General features: G+C 62.5%; 1 protein-coding gene across 1 annotated transcript in view; it reads left to right on the plus strand.

The window, feature by feature from the left end:
* The first annotated feature begins 2,800 nt into the window (after positions 1–2,800).
* TMEM132B (transmembrane protein 132B) overlaps positions 2,801–19,179 on the plus strand; it is an 85,993-nt gene continuing 69,614 nt past the window's right edge. Inside the window, exon 1 of the mRNA XM_080649784.1 lies at positions 2,801–3,211. Within this exon, the coding sequence (XP_080505910.1) occupies positions 3,145–3,211 (67 nt within the window). The 5' untranslated portion in view covers positions 2,801–3,144. The remainder of the gene's footprint in view (positions 3,212–19,179) is intronic.

The following is a 19,179-nucleotide window of genomic DNA, read 5'->3' on the forward strand; positions in this document are numbered from 1 at the left end:
GGGTTGTCATTTCCGCTCACATAGGAGCTCAGAGAGGGCCAGGGGCTTCCCCAAAGTCACACAGCCGGGAGGTGGGGGGGGCACCCTCAGGACCGCGTCCCTCTCCTGGCTCAGCCGCCATCAGCATCCTGAGTCTGCGGGGCCGGAAGCCTGCCCGTCTACCTCCGCTCTGTCTCAGCAGCACTTCCGAACACATGGACAGGGCTAGAGAGGGAGTGGGAGGGGGTTATGTTTTATTTATTTTTAATTTTTATTTTTTAAAATGTATTTTTATTGATTTCAGAGCGGCAGGGAGAGAGAGAGAGAGAGAGAGAGGAACATCCATGATGAGAGAGAATGATGGATCAGCTGCCTCCTGCACGCCCCCTACTGGGGACTGGGCCCCAAACCCCAGTATGTGCCCTTGACTGGGAATTGAACCGTGACCTCCTGGTTCATAGGTTAACAACCATTGAGCCACGCTGGCCGGGAAGGGGGTGTGTCTATTTCAGATGGTGTGGTCTGGGAAGGCCTCCCGGAGGAGGTGACATTTGAGCTGAGACCTGAAGGGAGAAGAAAGCGGGGGACAGGGCTGGGAAGACTTGGGAAGAGGGGGGCGGGGCTGACGAGAGGAGACGCCCAGGGCGAAGGTGTGCAGGTGGGACAGGTGTGCAAGTCCCCAGGAGGCTGGGAGGCTGCAGGGCCATGAGCCAGGGACCGGCTGGCAGAGGCAGGCGAGTGAGGTGCCTCTGCCCCCAGCCCCAGCTGTGCCCTGAGAAATGGGGTGCCTCTGTGGGGTGGTCCTGAGTGGGGAGCAGGAGGGCCTGATCCCGTGTGGCCCTTGCTGGGGGACACAGACCCCCCATGCACCCTGCCAGAAAAGGACTTATCTCTGGTCACAGACGCCCCGCTTTCTCTGGCCTGCCGCCCGTCAGACACATGGGCACCTTGGCAGGATCACCCCAGGCTGTGCTGGGCACGGGTCCCCGCAGTGGCAGCCCCTCCCGATGAGCTGCGTGTGCATTTCCCCCTCGTACCTCCATGCGTGGTCCTTCCCACCCTCACCCCGCACAGGCCTGGCGCACAGTAGGTGCTCAGCTCAGCCAGCACTCAGAAATGAGAGCGGGAGAGACAGGAGGTGGCTGGCAGCCTAGCCAGAGGGCCCCCAGCAAGGCCTGGCAGCTTTGGGGGTTCATCACGGAGAGGGGGACAGGGGGGCCTCCAGGAGGCCACCCACTGTCCAGCCTGGTGTGTGTGGGTCTCCGTGCACCCCAGGTCTTGCCACGGTGCAGGCTGGAGGCTCGGCCAGGCAGGGCTGGGAAAATCCCTGCATGTTTCCTAATCAACCCGGGCCTGGCCTCCCCACCTGCCCCAGCCCTGTCCCCCCGCTTTCATCTCAGAAGAGCTGAGTGCCGCTCTGCTAATGAGGCTGTCGGTACTAATGAGGCAGGTGCCGCGCCAGCCCCTCGCCAGCTGGGAGGGGCGGAGGGCTCCGGGCCTGCGGGGGAATCAGATACATAGTAATAATGGCCGAGACGAGGAGAATAACAATGTGGCAGCGGGGCCCTTCCCACGAGCTCCCGCTTCCTAGTTCGGGCAGGAGTTTGCTGTGCGTGATCTGGGACCCCAGGGGGAGGCCGCCATGGCGTGGGCTTCTCAGAGGGGGAAACTGAGGCTCGGGAGGGGCCACGGCCCCCTGTCTCCAGGGCGCACAGCCAGGGAGCGGCAGGGCCAGCCCGGTGCTCGGCCAAGACTCCAGCCTGCGACGTCCTTCCAGAGCCCTCATCCTCCATCCATCCTGGCCGCATGGAGTTTGACCCACTTTGTCTCTGGAAACGGAGACGGGGGGAGCCAGGGGGCTGGTGCATGGGGGTTGGGGCGTGCGCGGACTCCAACCCCACGCGCCCCCTGCCCTCGCCCCCAGGCCCCCTGCGCTTGTAGCTGTGCCGGCGACATTCAGGGCATCTGCGGAGTGCTGGCGGGGTGCCCCGCCCGGCCCCGCCGTGCAGCCACGCCCCGTGCCTGGCCCCGGTTTGGGGGGTGGGGTGGGCGCCCAGGAAGAGCCAGGGCTTGTGGATAAAGGGCACCGGGAGCCCGCTGAGGCCCTGCCCGGGGCACCCGTCCTCCTCTCTGCCTCTGCTCCCCGCTTTGCCCCACCCCCCACCGGGGTCACTGACCCGCTCGGCCTTCGCCTCCACGGCGCCTGGCGCGCTCTTCCTTCCAGTAAATAAAGGGCCTGGGGGCCCCCTGCTTCTCACCTGGGTGCACAGCCCACGACACCTCAGATCTGTCTCAGGATCCCTGACCGCCCCCCACCCAGGCACCCCTGGCTCCCCTCCCCCAGGCACCCTGAGCCGCACCAAATCTATTCCGGAACCTCTCGCCTGCGCTCAGCCTCGCCGTCCCTGCCACCTGCAGACACCTGGCCATCCCGGGACCTGGCCATCCCGGGACCTGGCCATCCCGGGACCTGCCCATCCCGGGACCTGCCTCGCCGCCCTCAGCCCCGACCTTGGGAACTCCTACCGCGACGCCCCGAGCACGCCCAGACCTCCCTGCCCTTCCCGGGGCGAGCCACCCCGCGTCTGTGCCCGTGCCCCGCCCCCGCCCGCCCCCGCGGGTCTCCCCAGGCCTCCGCGGCCCGGCGCCCTCCCCCGGGGACGCCAGGGAGTGGCATGTCCCGCCGCCTATCACCGGGCGGCCGCCCGCTGCCCCGGCTCCGGCGGCCCCTCCCCCGGCCTCGCCGCCCCTCCCTCCGCGCCCCTCCCTGCTCCGGGCGCTCGCTCGCCGCCTCGCTCACTCTCTCCGCGGCTCAGGGGCGGCCGGCAGCTGGCGCGGCGGCGGCGGCGAGACCGGGATGGGACGGGCTCTGGGACGCAGGAGCCGCGGAGGCGGAGGCGGCGGCGGCGGCGGCGGCGGCGGCGGCGGCGGCCGGGGCCACGCCACTCGGACCAAGCGCAGGGCTGCCGGCGAGGGTGCGGGGCGCTGAGCCTGGACTCCGCTCCCTTCCGCGCCTGGCCCAGCCCGAGAAGCGCCGGCCGCCTGCGCCCGCGAAGAGCCATGTCCGCAGCCCCAGCGTAACCCCCGGGTCGCTCCCGGGAGCCGCGGGCCGGGCCGGGCGCGCGACCGGAGCAGCGCCCCTCGCGCCCCCGCGCGCCGAGGACCATGCCGCCCCCGGGCCGGGCGCCGCCGCTGGGGCTGCTGCTGGCGCTGACTGCGCTCCGGTGCCCAGGTAACGCGTCCCCGGGACCCCCTCCCCGACCCCGGCCGCCGCGCACAAAGTTGGCTCCGGCGCGGGGCGGCCACCTCCTTCTCAAGTCCCCGGCTGCTCGCCCCTTCCGGACTTGGAGAGACCTGGGGAGACCCTGGGAACCCGGGGGTCCCCAGCACAGACCCCTTTGCCAAGCGCGAGCCCGCCCGCCCTCCTCCCCAGCTCCCCAGCTCCCCAGCGGGTCCTCGGAGCGCGCCGAGCCTCTGGAGGCGAGTGGGGGCGCGCCTCCAGGAATCCAGCCCCCTCCCCGCCCCGCCTCGGGGCGCCATCCCCCCAGGTCCTGGTTCTCGCGGGGTTTCGCGGTGGCGGGCGTCGGTGGACCCCTCTCTCGGTTTCCGCATGCCGGTGGGCGCAGGGCCGTGAGTTCCCAGGACACCTGCGGGCCGGGCCCGACTTCAGGTCGCCTCTGCCCGCGCGGTCTGGCGCGTCCCCAGCTCCTCCCCAAGCCCCGCGGCGCTCCGGGACCCCTCCCCAAGTGGCCTTGCCGCGCGGGCCTCCCGCACACCCGGCGGCCCCAGCGCGCGGGCCCCCAGGCCGCCAGGCAGCCGCGCAGGGCCTCCGGGAACGCGGGGACGCCCGCCGCCGGCGCCTGGGTCCGGGAGCCGGGCTCCGCCTGCATCGGCGCAGTGTGCGTGGGAAAGGCAACCTACCCAGCCGCCTCCCGTCTCCGCCGGAGTTTGGAGAGCCTTCTGCCGCCGCGCCGTGGCTCCGTGTTGGTTCTGGGCGAAGCGGCTCCGAAAATGCCGGTGCCTCCCCTCCCCCCACCGCCAGCCGCGGAGCAGCAGCCGAAAGGCGCCGGGGAACGGGGCGCAGCCGCCGGCGGGGTTGGCGCGCCAGGCGAGAGCTCCCTTCGCCAGACCTTTCCCAGGCGGGACGGGCGGGTGGTGAGCCGGCGGCGGGCAGCTGTGGCTTCAGAGAACCCCCTTCCCGGCTCCGCGCAGCCCCGCCGCGCGGGCACTCGGTGCGGGAGACACGCAGCCTCAACTTTTCAGCTTGAACGTCTGGGAAGGCGGCTTAGGGGCCCGGCGTGTCCGTCCGCGTTCATGTGCGATGCGTGTGCGTGGGAGAGTGAGTGCTGTCTTCCTTTGAGGTGACCCCCCGTGACCCCGAATGTGTAAGAAAACCGAGGCCCCTGCGGCCCGAGGTGCCTGCCCCCCCCCGGCATCCCACTCGCCAGCCTGCCCCGCGAATCCGCAGCGCCAGGGCTGCGGGCTGCGGGCTGCGGGCTGCGGGCTGCGTGGCTCCGCGCTCCCCCCTCGCTCGCACCTGAGAGCCGAGCCGCTGTGGCCCGGGAGGTCGAGGCGGCTTCTTGCAGCCGAACCCGCCCCCCCCCCCCCCCCCCGGACCCGTTTCCAAAACGCACAGGCCTCGGGGGCTTGGACGTCGCTTTGTTTCTCCACGGGGGTCAGCGCTGGCCTGGATGCCCCCGTGAGCGAAGGCTGGAAATGTCTTAGAGAAGCCGCCTGCCTAGTGCTGTGTCAGAGAACATGGCGAGCCCCCCTCTGGTCCCCCCGCAACCCCATCTCCTCCCCTGGCCACGGGAGAGCTTGTGCCCGGCTCGGGGAGGCCTGGGCCCCGGGAGGGAAGGCGTGCCACCCCTGAAATCTGTTGCTGGCCCAGCTCCTGGCCCGGCTGCCCTGGCTGGGCGGCTCCTGGGCAGCCCCCCACCCCCCTTGCCCTTCGCCCCCTGACCCCCCCCCCCCATCGCCAGGCTTTGGGAAGCTCATGTGTATCCCCCCTTCCTCCCCAGGGACAAATAGAGACAGTTTGATACTATATTTAGGCGCAGTTCGGAGAGCTGGGGCAAAGCAAGGCTCCATTTCCTGAAAGATACTTAGTTGCCTGCGGTTGGTTAGAAAGGTTTGCAGGAAATTCACCAGCGCTTCGCTCCGAGCCGGTGGGATTGGGGGGTCCTTTGGGCAAGATTGGCGGAGGGGTTGGCGGAGTGGTTGGCAGAGGGGTTGGCGGAGCGGAGAGGCAAGAAGGGCCTGCTCGCCCTGCCGCCGCCCGGCTGCCTGCGCCCACCCGTGCCCGCGCCCCCTCCTGCGTGGGTGGCTGCCTGGTAAAGAGCGCGGTGGGTGCGCTTCTTGGAGCCGCGCAAGGGCTTCACCATATGGGACTGTGCTTGGGACGAGTCAGCACAAACCCCGGCTCCGCGGCCAGGGGGGCCCGTGGTTGGAGTACTTTCGTGCAGGCTGTGGCTTTGCAAATTAGCGGCGCGGTGGCATCCCCCCCGCTGGGGGGCGGGGGGGGGGGAGGACGCGCCCCTGCACCAGTGACCCGCGATGCGTGTGGGTGGGAGCCGCTGACAGAAGGGCCTTGTGAGTGGCAGCGCCTGGCAGTGGGAGGAGGGGGCCCCGCCTGGCACCTTGGCGTGGGGCACACTGCACTCTCCTGACAACAGGGATGGGGGTGCCTCTGTGTGTGGGGGGCTCTTTGGAGAGGCGGCATTGGGGGGGGGGCAGGCAGTGGCATGCAAATGCCGTCGCCTCTTCTGAGTGATTTAATGGGGGGACAGGGATGTTCCCAGAGTAAATCATTTCAGCCCCGCCCACACCCCACCGGAGGCAGGGGGCGGGGCGGGGGGGGGCGGGGGGAGTTGGGGGGGGGACCTCTGTCTGGGCTTCGGGGCTTGGAGCCAACAATGGGCATCGCGGCTGCCTGGATCCAGGGGCACCAAAGAAACCCCCCGCTTGTTGGCGGGAAGTCTGGGTGGGTGTTCCCCCCCGCCCCCCCCCGCCGGCAAAGTCCTTCCTGAGGCCTCATTCCTGGATGAGCCCCCCCCTACCCCCCAGTTGTCTGCGGCTGGGTGGCCCCTTCCTTCTGTGCTGGGTCCAAACTGAATGCGATGGAGAGGGCCCCTTTCCCTCTGGCGCTCCTGCATTCAGCACAGGCACCCCCCCCGCCCCGCCCCCCTCAGCACGGGGACCCCCTGCACCCCAGGCAGCATCACCAGGTGATGGACAGTGAGCCACCCACCCTTCCCCAGCGTGAATGAGTGGACTCCTAGAGCGGGAATGTGACTCATTCTTTATGTCCCCCGGGTGGCTCAGTGGTTGAGCTTTGACCTATGAACCAGGAGGTCACGGTTGGATTCCTGGTTAGGGCACAGGCCGGGGTTGTGGGTTTGATCCCCAGGAGGGGGCGTGCAGGAGGCAGCCGGTCCATGATTCTCTCTCATCATCGATGTTGCTCTCTCCCTGTCCCTTCTTTTCTGTAATCAATAAAAGTATTTTTTTTTTTTTTAAAAAAAAGAAAAGAATGGGACTCAGAGTACATCCTCCATCGGCCCCTTCGCACATGGGACAAAGGAGACGCAGCCTCACCGGGAGCGGGTGTCAGACCGGGGCTGGGGTCACACACACGTTCTCTTTTCGTTAAAACCTTCCCAGGACTTTCTCACGCCATGACCGTGGGCTTAGGTGCCAGTGTTGAACCAAGTGGGAGAGGTCAGTATTGCGATCCAGTGTCTGGCTTCTCCCTTGAAACAGGGAGGTCTGGTCTAGCCCCTGGAGCTCGCTGAGACTCAGTTTGCCCATCTGTAAAATGGGCGCTGTCTTTGTCCCCCCGGGGCTGCTAGGACCGAGGGCCCCCGACGGGCTGTCTGATAAGCAACAGACATGTATTCCTCCCCAGGAGGAAGGTGTGGGCGTGGTCACAGCCTGAGGAGGACCGGCTCTCTGCGCTCACCTGGCCACGCTCACCTGGCGAAGGGGCCAGGAGCTCTGGCGGGGGGGGCGGGGGGGTGGTGGTGGGGGGACAGAAGGGCACTAATCCCATCGGGCCCCTCCCTCCAGACCTCATCAGCTACCGAAGGCCCCACCTCCTAACCTGGGGGGCCGGGAGGTTTCAACATATGGGTTTGGGGGGGATGCAACCCTTGACCGAGGGCAGTTCCTGCACCTGCCCGCCCCCCGCTCCCCCCCCCGTGGGTTGGGCCCCTTCCTTCTCTCACCGTCCCTCCCCGCCGCAGTCAGGGTTTGCCCCACCCCTTCCCCCGACACCTGACTCCGTAACTGATCAATCCCCTCGCCTTATGCTTCAGCCCCAAAATTGTTACAAAAAAATCAATGGAGTCCAATTGGATTTGCTGTGTGTCATCACTGCGGGTGAGGGCGGCGGGGCTGTGGGCACCAACCTGAATGAGCCCTCCGGGTCCTAACTCCTGGGGGGCCCAGTGCACCACGCCGGCGCCCCCTCACACCTGCCCTGAGCGCCAAGGCCTCCCATCTGCATCGGGCAAATGGACACGTGAGATGCCGCCGTGGCCGCCGATCCGTGGGCCTGCGGGGTGGGGGGTGGGGGTGGGGGTGGGGGTGGAAGCGGGATCCCAGCCTTCCTTCCAGAGCCCAGGAGGGGCGGGCGGCGGGCTCTGCCAGCTCCCAGCCCGGGCATCCTTGGGTGCCTTTGTCTGCCCGGCTCTCCGTGTGGGGTGCTGGGGACGTGTTTCCACTCGGGCCTGGGGTTCTCCTTCTGTGGCGGTGGCACCTCCCGCTGCAGGCCTGGCTCTGCTGGGCGAGCTGAGGGGCAGGGCGGTGGGGAGGGGGCAGCTGGGCAGGGGCTGGGGCCAGGGGCGGCCTATCCGAGGGGACCCTGAGCTCCCAGCCGTGACTTTTGGCATGGGGAGCGGGGTGAGAGGGCATGGGGAGGGGGTCGGAGGGCATGGGGAGCGGGGTGAGAGGGCATGGGGAGGGGGTCGGAGGGCATGGGGAGGGGGTCGGAGGGCATGGGGAGTGGGGTCAGAGGGCATGGGGAGGGGGTCGGAGGGCATGGGGAGGGGGTCGGAGGGCATGGGGAGTGGGGTCGGAGGGCATGGGGAGGGGGTCGGAGGGCATGGGGAGCGGGGTCGGAGGGCATGGGGAGGGGGTCGGAGGGCATGGGGAGGGGGTCGGAGGGCATGGGGAGGGGGTCGGAGGGCATGGGGAGGGGGTCGGAGGGCATGGGGAGTGGGGTCGGAGGGCATGGGGAGGGGGTCGGAGGGCATGGGGAGCGGGGTCGGAGGGCATGGGGAGGGGGTCGGAGGGCATGGGGAGGGGGTCGGAGGGCATGGGGAGGGGGTCGGAGGGCATGAGGAGGGGGTCGGAGGGCATGGGGAGGGGGTCGGAGGGCATGGGGAGGGGGTCGGAGGGCATGGGGAGTGGGGTCGGAGGGCATGGGGAGGGGGTCGGAGGGCATGGGGAGGGGGTCGGAGGGCATGAGGAGGGGGTCGGAGGGCATGAGGAGGGGGTCGGAGGGCATGAGGAGAGGGTCGGAGGGCATGGGGAGGGGGTCGGAGGGCATGGGGAGTGGGGTCGGAGGGCATGGGGAGGGGGTCGGAGGGCATGAGGAGGGGGTCGGAGGGCATGAGGAGGGGGTCGGAGGGCATGAGGAGGGGGTCGGAGGGCATGGGGAGGGGGTCGGAGGGCATGGGGAGTGGGGTCGGAGGGCATGGGGAGGGGGTCGGAGGGCATGGGGAGGGGGTCAGAGGGCATGGGGAGTGGGGTAGGAGGGCATGAGGAGGGGGTCGGAGGGCATGGGGAGGGGGTCAGAGGTTATGGGGAGCGGGGTCAGAGGGCATGGGGAGGGGGTCGGAGGCATGGGGAGGGGTCAGAGGGCAGGTGTAGATAGATGGCAGAAAAAGCTGCTCCCAGGGGGCCGGGCATGAAGGTGACCTTGGAGCACAGGCCCAGGGGCTGAGGGAGGGAGGCAGGGCTGCCTCGGGGAAGGTCCAGTGCGAAGGCCCCGAGGTGGGCTGTGCGTGGCAGGTGCAGGGGCAGGAAGGAGGCCGTGAGCCTGGCCGAGGGAGCGGGGGCCCTGCACCAGGAGGAGAACCCCGGCGGCCCCTGAGGGGCCAAGGCCACGGTCCCGGAGCGGTGCCGCTCGGACCTCAAAAGCGCCGGGGAGGAGGGGAGGGGAGGAGGGAGGCGGGACGGCCCCCCTGGTGGGTTCTCACCGGAGGCCACCGCTGCGCCCCCCCCCCCCCCCGCCTCTGCCTGAGCTTGACTTGTCCCAGTCACCACGCGTTCGTGACGAAGTGGACGGACACACGCATGTCCGTGGGTTGGCAGGGCGTCGCTTCCCGGGTGACCCGCCCACGCCCCGGGGAGAAGGTGGGGGTGCCGAGCCTGTTTCTGCAGTCTGTGAGGTACGTGATCCGTGCACATCACGAACGAGACCACGGTGACCAGGACCCCGTGAGACGCGGACGCCGAGCGCTCCTGCTCAGAGCCCAGCGCATAGGAGGTGCTCCGTCTGCGGTGGCGGCGATGAGTCAGGACCGGGGCGCTACCTGCCCCTGTGTCCGGCTTTTGCCTGAGTCTCTCCCCGAAACTCCTAGCCCTTCTTTTACCCAGCACCCTGAAGTCCTCTCCTCGGGGGATGCAGGGGGTCCCTCCAGTCCTCTGGGGTGCACAGGCTCCTGGTCATGCTTGAGGGGGAGCCTTTCGCAGAGGTCCTGGCCAGCCCCGCCCCGGCCAGCAGCCTGCGGAGGCCAGGCAGGTGCCCCCCATCTTCCTGATGAGTTTCACCTCCTTGCCCAGTCGCAGGGCTGAGGGTCTGCGGGCAGAGCCAGGGCCCGCAGCTCCACCAGGGCCCGGTCAGGTTCCCCTCCGAGGCCACGGCCAGGGCGGCTTCCGTGGCTCCCTGAGTTTTGCCCATTCACCCGGGGAGGCCTCAGCACGTCCCGGAGAGAAGGCGGGGCCACCGCGCTGGGTTTGCAAGGTTAAGATGCTCAGCGTTAAGATGCTCAGCGCCCTGGGCTGCTTCTCGTCAATCAAACTCAATTTTCTCCACCTCCTCCCGCAATGCTTTAGCGACGTGTGAATTCAGTCAGACCCTGTGCTGGCCTGGGCTCCCGACACCTTGCTTGTTATTTTTTCTGCACCCCTTAAACCAGGCAGCACCACATGATGGCCCATGGGTCCAATCCGGCCCTCCGCTGGTGTGTTTAAATAAAGCTTTATTGCAACACAGCTGCGCCTCTGTGTTTACATACCGTCTGTGGCTGCTGTCTCACCCCAGGGACGCGGGTCATCGTGACAGAGATCCTATGGCCTGCAAAGTCCAGATAAATGCCCTATACACTGGCCTTTTTTTTTTTTTTTTTCTTCCAAGACCAAGTTTGCCTTCCGCAGTCAAGCAGGGGCTGCTCTGTAAGTGTGTGTTTACAGTCCTCGGTGGTCAAGAACAAGAACAGTAGAAAACATTATCCGGCGTGTCTGAGTGAGAAGCATTGTGGGTCTTGGTTGAAAAAGAAAAACCTATTGATCGGACGTCGCCATGGATTCTGCGATGGTCTCGAGCGAGTGGGTTTGGGTGGCTGCAGAAGCATTTATGTAACGTTTTAAAAACAGTGCCACACGTGCGAGCGCGCGGGCTATTTTTGGCTCTGCAGGCAAAGCGCGCCGATGGCTCCCAGCTCAGAAGACCCCGCGTGGGGGCGCTGCTGGAGGGAACGAGGACTCGAGGGCCCACCGGTTAGCTTTTATCCTCGGGATGACTCCCACCTGCGGGCTGCGTTAAAGATGACCAGAGCCTCCGTCACTGGTCTGTGTGGGACACCCGGGTCTGTTTTCCACACTAAGATTTTTGGGGGCGCCCATGGAGATGAGGTAGCAAATGCAAGAGCATATTGGTCTGGGTTCTCAGCGCTGCAAGGGACAACATCGGACATTTGTTGGTCCTGGGAGGTGGGGAGTTCTTGGAGGAGACAGCTTCAGGCATGGCTGGATCCAGGGGCTTAACCCTCTCCTAACGAGAGCTTCTGCTCTACCGCTTTGAACGATCTCACCGTGTTGAACCATCTTATTATTATTTTTTAAATATATATTTTATTGATATTTTACAGAGAGGAAGGGAGAGGGATAGAGAGTTAGAAACATCGATGAGAGAGAAACATCCATCAGCTGCCTCCTGCACACCTCCCACTGGGGATGTGCCCGCAACCAAGGTACGTGCCCTTGACCGGAATTGAACCTGGGACCTTTCAGTCTGCAGGCTGACGCTCTATCCACTGAGCCAAACCGGTTTTGGCTTATTTATTTATTTTTTTTGAATGGCTGCATAGTATTCCAGGCCATGGAAATATGGAAAAGTATATTGAGCCATTTCCTGCTGCCTCATAGAAATGGGGGTTCCCCAAACATAGGGGGGTTCAGAAAGAGTTGCCAAGGGCCATCCCACCCACCAGGAGCATGTCACCTTTTGGGAAAGTTTTCATTAAGTTGTAGGATGAACTTTTTTTTTTTTTTTAAGATTTAATATATTTTTGTTGACTTCAGAGAGGAAGGGAAAGGGAGAGAGAGAGAGAAACATCCATGATGACAGCAAATCATGGATCGGCTGCCTCCTGCACGCCCCCTACTGGGGATGGAGCCAGAAACCCGGGCCTGTGCCCTGACCGGGAATCGAACCCTGACCTCCTGGTTCCTAGGTCGATGCTCAACCCCTGAGCCACGCGGCGGGGGGGGGGGGGGGGGGCTGGGAGGAGCTTTGCTAGCACTTCCTGTTAATTTTCGCTCTCTCTCGCCACTTACCGTAGTTAAATACTGTTTGCTCCTCCTCCGGCTCCTTCCCTCTCCCTGTTTCGAGCGCCTCATTGACATGAAAGGCCTGGGACTCAGGTGGCCGGCTGCCGCCGCCGGGGTTCGAATCCCAGCTCTGCCACTTGTTTGCTGTGTGACTTTGGGTGAGCTGCCTAACCTCTCTGGGCCGTAGCATTCTCACCTGCCAAACAGGGTGAGTAGGAGCTCCTGCTGCTGGGGATGTTGTCAGGACTGAGGGAGGTGTGGGAGAAATCAGTGGGTCTTTACTGGGTGTCAGCAGGACGTGAATCCTCTGCTCCGCCGAGTGTTTAATCGAACCCCTACTACGCGCCCCAGTGTTCATGTTTGTGGTTTTGCTCACCTCTTCTCCCACCTACCTTCAGACCCAAATCCCATCAGATGATCGCCCTTGTCTGCTATTTCTTCCTTCCTCTGAGAAGAACACCCTGATCTTTTTTTTTTTTTTTTTTTGCGGGGGGTGGGGGGGTGGGGAGGTGGGGGTGGGGGAGTCACTGGCTCCCCTGCTTGGAAGCCCTGTGGTCTGGGAAGCGCTAACTCTCTCCTCCTCCTCGGTGGGTGGGCTCATGACTTGTGCCTGACCAATCAGAGCATCTCATCTCCTAGGCCTTCAAGGATTGGATCAGGCTTGGGCACATGACCCAAGCTTAGCCAATGAGGGCCGGCCCTGGGATCTTTGTTGCTAGCCCTGGGAGCAGGCCCGCCCTTTCTGTTGCTGTTGCTAAGCGGGTGGGATGCGGGCAGCTGTGCCAGTTATTACTGGGGTGCAGCAGTTATTGCTGCTCTGGGTCCTGGGGGACAGGGCTGGCTGGGCTTGCTCAGTTTCGGGGCCTGACAGCAGGGCCAGGAGCAGGGCCCGCCCGTCCCCTCTGGGCGCCCCTCCCGCTCCTCCCGGGGGAGAGGAGACACTCGGCCCTTGTTTTCCAAACGCTGCGGCGGCCAATGGCTGAACCCCAGGCCCCGCTGGCAGGCAGGGCCCCGAGGTCTCTGTGTGGCGGCGCCTCTTGCTCCAAAGAGAGTTTTCCTTTCTCTCCGTGCTACTGAGTTTATTTTTATTTATTTATTATTAAAAAAATATTTTTATTGACTTCAGAGAGGAAGGGAGAGGGAGAGAGAAACATCCATGCTGAGAAAGGATCATGGACCGGCTGCCTCCTGCACGCCCCCTACTGGGGATGGAGCCCACAACCCGGGCCTGTGCCCTGACCGGGAATCGAACCCTGACCTCCTGGTTCCTAGATGGACGCTCAACCCCTGAGCCCCACCAGCCAGGCACAACCTCATTCATTTATTTTCCTCCCTAAAGGCCCTGTTTTCAAATACAGCCACGCGGGGGACTTCCCCATGTCAATTGGGGGTGAGGTCACCAGGTCACTAGCCCTCAGCCGCTGTGTCCCCCCCATTTAGTCCATTATCGCGGCGACTCCGCGCTCCGCCAGCGCCCGCCAAATGGACAGGATGCTGAAGGGTGCCCCAGGAAAGGTCACCCACAACAGCCGCTGATGAGTTTCTGGGAAAGAGCCGGTGATTCTTTTTCTGGCCCAGAACGGGGGGGGGGGGGAGCGGGGGGGGGGGTGCTGCCCGGGCCGCACCGATGCGGGGACCCAGGAGATGGGCTGGGGCGCCCGGGCTGGGAACGTTCCCCTCCTCCATGCATTTCCGCTCCCGTGGCATCACCTGCGGGGTTTCCCAAGCCTCAGCCGCGCGTCCGTCCGTCTGTCCGTCCGTCCGTCCTGGGTTGTCATTAAAACACGACATGCCACGTGGGTGCCCCGGAGCGGCTCGGCTCCCCCGGGGCGGCCTCCCCCGCGCTGGGTAACTGGTCCCACCTGAGGCGTGTGAGCGCAATGAGCCGTGACGGTGATCAATAGGGCGTCGGAGCGGGTCCCGGCTTGGGGCCGGGGAGTGTGACTTCCAGGCGGCCGCGCTGGGGGTCGGTGACCCGGAGGGGTCATTTGTGGACATTTCTGAACCCCTCTGTCTCCCCATCTTGAAAATGGGGGTGCGGGCTCTTTGGTCCCGAGCCCGCGCGCATTTTGCATGAAGAGAATCTCTGATCCCCGCAGACTCTCCCCGCCTTTCCCTTCATTGTAAGTACAGATGGGCGTGACCTCTTAAAATTAAGAGCGGACACGCCTGTGACCCACTGGTTCCCGGATGAAGCCTGGGTCCCGCCCACGCACGTCACGGGTGCTCGCGTCCACGCGTCCCTGTCGGGCCCACAGCCATTGTCATGATGGGAGAGATTTGGGAAGAGCCGACAGTGGTTAAATAAATACGATCCAGCCCGGCCTGCGTGGCTCAGTGGTGAGCGCCGACCTATGAACCAGGAGGTCAGGGTTCGATTCCCGGTCAGGGCACAGGCCGGGGTGGTGGGCTCCATCCCCAGGGTGGGGCGTGCAGGAGGCCGTCGGTCCATGATTCTCTCTCATCATGGATGTTTCTATGTCTCTCCTCCCTTCCTCTCTGAAATCAATAAAAATATATTAAAAACAAATAAAAATAGCCGAAACCGGTTTGGCTCAGTGGATAGAGCGTCGGCCTGCGGACTGAAGGGTCCTGGGTTCGATTCCGGTCAAGGGCATGTACCTTGGTTGCGGGCACATCCCCAGTGGGAGGTGTGCAGGAGGCAGCTGATGGATGTTTCTCTCTCATCGATGTTTCTACCTCTCTATCCCTCTCCCTTCCTCTCTGTAAAATATCAATAAAATATATTAAAAAAAATAAATTCTGATCTCTCCAGCAAGGAAAAATGTTGCAGCTTTACAAAAACAAGGTGGGTGGGACATGGGGAGTGGCACGTGCTGTTTGTGGTTAACACGTGATGGGCAGCAAGGGGTGGGGAACGCTGTCCGTGTGCACACGAAGGAACGCACGTGTGTGTGCATGTTTGCACATGTGGGGGGTCGCCCCTTGAGGGATCCCGTGAGAGTGGTGATGTCCGAACCCTCCTGGTGACCTGGGACAGGACGGTCCCCCGGCAAGGATAGGAGGCGACTAAAAAATATATATATATATATATTTTTCTTGATTTCAGAGAGGAAGGGAGAGAGAGAGAGAAACATCGATGATGAGAGAGAATCATGGATCGGCTGCCTCCAGCACGTCCCCCACTGGGGATTGAGCCTACAACCCAGGCCTGTGCTCTGACCGGGAATCGAACCCTGACCTCCTGGCTCCTAGGTCGATGCTCAGCCACTGAGCCTCGCCGGCCCAGATGAGACTCAATTCTTTTTTTTTTTTTTTTTTTAAAAACACAATGTTCATTTTCTTTTTCTTTTTTTAAAAATATATCTTATTGATTTTTTACAGAGAGGAAGGGAGAGGGATAGAGAGTTAGAAACATCGATGGGAGAGAGAGACATCGATCAGCTGCCTCCTGCACACCCCCCACTGGGGATGTGCCGGCCACCAAGGTCCATGCCCTTGACCGGAATCGAACCCGGAACCCTTCCGTCCGCAGGCCGGCGCTCTATCCACGGAGCCACACCGGTCAGGGCGCGACTCCCTTCTTACCGTGGGCTTATGGGTCCCGTCTCACTTGTGTGCCATGGCCACTGGTTTGAATCACTTCATTAAACAGTATTTTTTCAAAGAAAAATGAGAAAGGCCACCGCCCACCCCCCCTGTCCCCCCCAGAGCGAGGGAGAGGGCCCAGCCAGCTCGTTGCAGACACCCCCCTCCTGGCTCCTGGCTTCCTTTGCTGTGGCTTCATAACACTCTCTGGCTTCCTCACGCTCAGCACAGAAATGAGATCTGAAATCTCAAACACCCACGCCCGAGCTCCAGGCTGGGAGAGAAGAACCCCGTGTTCCCATCAGCCCCTCCCTCGGGGCCGCCGGGGAGGGGGCGGCGGCGGGGGCGGGGTTGGGGTTTGGAGGGAGGTGGGGGGTACCCCGCAGAGAGAGGAGCGCGCAGGCTGGCTAGCAGGGAAGGGGAGCATCTAGAAGTTCGTGTGGAGCTTTTTTTATGTTTAAAATCAGAATCCTCAGCCATTGCACTACTCGGGTTACACCTCCAAGAATCGAAAACAGTCCCCCAAGCCCCTATCACCTTGTGGTGGCCACGGGCCTCCGCCTTCGTATCAAGACCCTCGCGGTGAGGGTCCCTGTGGGTGCGCCTTCGTGCGCACGTGCAAACCCACCTGTTTGCTTGGCACTTTCAACTGTTTATGGGTTTCCGAGCGGAAGAGCGCGCGCAGGAGAGGAACAGCAACGAGGAGAGAGAACCAGGGACCGGTGGCCTCCTGCAGGCCCCGCCCTGGGGATGGAGCCCACCACCCGGGCCTGTGTCCCTGACCGGGAATCGAACCCTGACCTCCTGGTTCCTGGGTCGGCACTCAGCCACGGACCAGGGACCGGTTCTCCTGGAGCCCGGCTCTCCAGGGGAATTCTCTGGGGTTCCAGCAGAAGCACATTTCATGCCTGACTGTGCCCGGGGCTTCGGCCCGAGGGACTGGCAGTTACCCCCCTTGGATAATCACACACCCCATAAACAGCTGAACGAGCGTGAGGCAGGAATGCAGCTCTGCTGTCCCTCAGAGGCTGTGGGTGGAGCTGTGACAAGAGAGGCACGATGGGGAGATCCCGGTGCCTGGGACTCGGTGTGGGCACCGTTGTCACGGGCTGACTCTGTATCACACACATTGACTTTTCTTTTTTTTTTTTGGTAATGTGTTTTTATTGACTTCAGAGAGAGGAAGGGCGAGGGAGAGAGAGAGAGAGAGAAACATCCATGATGAGAGAGAATCATGGATGGGTTGTCTCCTAGGGATGGAGCCCACAACCCGGGCATATGCCCTTCGCCGGAATAGAACCGAGACCTCCTAGTCCAGTGGTCGGCAAACTCATTAGTCAACAGAGCCAAATATCAACAGGACAACGATTGAAATTTCTTTGGAGAGCCTAATTTTTTAAACGTAAACTTCTTCTAATGCCACGTCTTCAACATAGACTCGCCCAGGCCGTGGTATTTTGTGGAAGAGCCACCCTCAAGGGGCCAAAGAGCCGCATGTGGCTCGCGAGCCGCGGTTTGCCGACCACTGTCCTAGTTCCTAAGTTGATGCTCAACCACTGACCCACACCCGCTGGGCTACATTAACTCCTCTAATCCTCACAGAAGTCCCACGAGGGAGGGGCTATTATTGTCCCCACTTTACAGATGAAGAAACTGAGGCACACAGAGGTTGAGTCACTCGCTCAAGTATTGGGGGGTAGGGTCAGAGGTCCCCCCTCACCTGGAGCCAGGGGCTGGGGGAGCCCTCCCCCCTCGTGCCCTGGGTCTCTGAGCCGCACAAGGTGGACTGAGAAGCTTCGTGGAGGCTGGCCTGGCCAGAGTTCGAGGGGCCTCTGGACCCCCCCAGCCTGCTGCCTCCCTCAGCACCTCCGAGGCTCCGGGGACCTGGACACACGTGTTCGCAACTGTAGACGGTCGGGTGCGAGCCCCTGCTCTTGATGAATGGAGGGTCTTGGCGGTAGGCGCCTGGGCTGCTGACCCTGAAGAGTTTGGGGAAAGTGGAACAGTTTGGGCCTGGATGGCCTCCCGACCTCAGCCTTTGGGACCTGCTACTACGTCCCCCAGGACGGACAGGGGCTCAAGGAGACTGGAACTCAGATGCCCTTTAAAAAAAAAAAAAGAAATATATTTTTATTGATTGAAGAGAGGAAGAGATGAGAGGAAAAGATAAAAACACCAATGATGAGAGAATCATCTATTGGCTGACTCCTGAACACCCCCTACTGGGGATCCAGCACAACCCAGGCACGTGCCCTTAATGGGAATCGAACTGTGACCTCCTGGTTCATAGTTGGGTGCTCAACCCCTGAGCCACCCGCTGGGCGAACTCGGATGCTTTTGCAACGGGGCCAGCAGCGGGGCCAGAACCTCCAAAGCTTGGAAGGCTGTTCGAGCATGGAAACCTGCAGTGCGTGCGAGGTGCACGGAGGGATGGAGAGAGTGTCCCACCCCGGACACCGGGGGTCACTTGCCCAGCAGCCCCCGCCACCCCCCCCTTTTTTTTTTTTGGCTTCAATAACACGTGTTCTGGAGCTGGAGGGCCCAGCTCCAGAGGAGAGTCCGGATTGGTCTCAGCCAGTGTCAATCAGCCCCCTCCTTGCCAGTGATTGGTTACGACGTGACCACGTGTCCAGGGTGTAGCCAATGAGGTGGAAGAACAGTGCTCTGGGGCTTCTTGGCAAAAATCTCTCTGGCACGAGGACAGTAGGCGGAAGTGCTGCTGCCCCTTCCTTGGTGCTGGGGACACCGTCGGGTAACCAAGGGGACAGCTTGGCAGCCGGAGGGGAGCAGAGCCGCGCGCTGGACCGGCGCCCAGCTTCCCCATGACGCCGCCAGCCTCGGAAGCAGCCCCGCCGCCCACCGCCCCGGGTGCTCGTTAAGTGAATCCGCGTGTCCTGATGGCTCCAAGCCGCTGGGAGTTGCGTTTCCTGCGGGGCATCCGCCCCCTTGCAAGGGGTCTTTCTGAGGACTTCTCGAATATTCCAACCCTGCATCCAGGACTAGTTTTTATTTTATTTTATTTTATTTTATTATTTTAATATATTTTATTGATTTTTTACAGAGAGGAAGGGAGAGGGATAGAGAGTCAGAAACATCAATGAGAGAGAAACATCGATCAGCTGCCTCCTGCACACCTCCCACTGGGGATGTGCCCACAACCAAGGTACATGCCCTTGACCGGAATCGAACCTGGGACCCTTGAGTCCGCAGGCCGAGGCTCTATCCACTGAGCCACAGCGGCCAGGGCTTATTTTATTTTTTAAAATATATTTTAATGAAAGACAACCTGAAACAAAATTCAAATCGCAGGGTGGAGTATGGCAGTAAGCCTACGAAGGGACTTAATTTTGCTTCCAACGGTGTAGGGCGTTCTAAAAAGTCTATTTATTGAAGAAAAAGCGGTTCTGGTCAAGAAGAAAAAGAAATGACGGAAGAAAAGCGGACGAGCTAAGGAAAAACAGAAGGAGCAACGTGAAGCGTTGTTTTCCCAGTGAGCACTGGTAATAGAAATGTGGGGACCACCCCCCACCCCAAAATAAAAAAAAAATTTTTTTAATTGATTTCAGAGAGGAAAGGAGAGAGAGAGACACACACACATCAATGATGAGAGAGGATCACGGATCGGCCGCCTCCTGCACGCCCCACACTGGGGATCGAGCCCACAACCTGGGCCTGTGCCCTGACCGGGAATTGAACCGTGACCTCCTGGTTGCTAGGTCGATGCTCAACCAACTGAGCCACGCCGGCCGGGCCAGGACTGGCTTTTAAACTCTCTGCACACCTCCCACTGGGGATATGCCCACAACCAAGGTACGTGCCCTTGACCAGAATCGAACCTGGGATACTGAGCGTCGGCCTGCGGACTGAAGGGTC

Source organism: Plecotus auritus (genome assembly GCF_963455305.1).
Source record: "Plecotus auritus genome assembly, chromosome: 13".
In the NCBI taxonomy this organism is placed as follows: Eukaryota; Metazoa; Chordata; class Mammalia; order Chiroptera; family Vespertilionidae; genus Plecotus; species Plecotus auritus.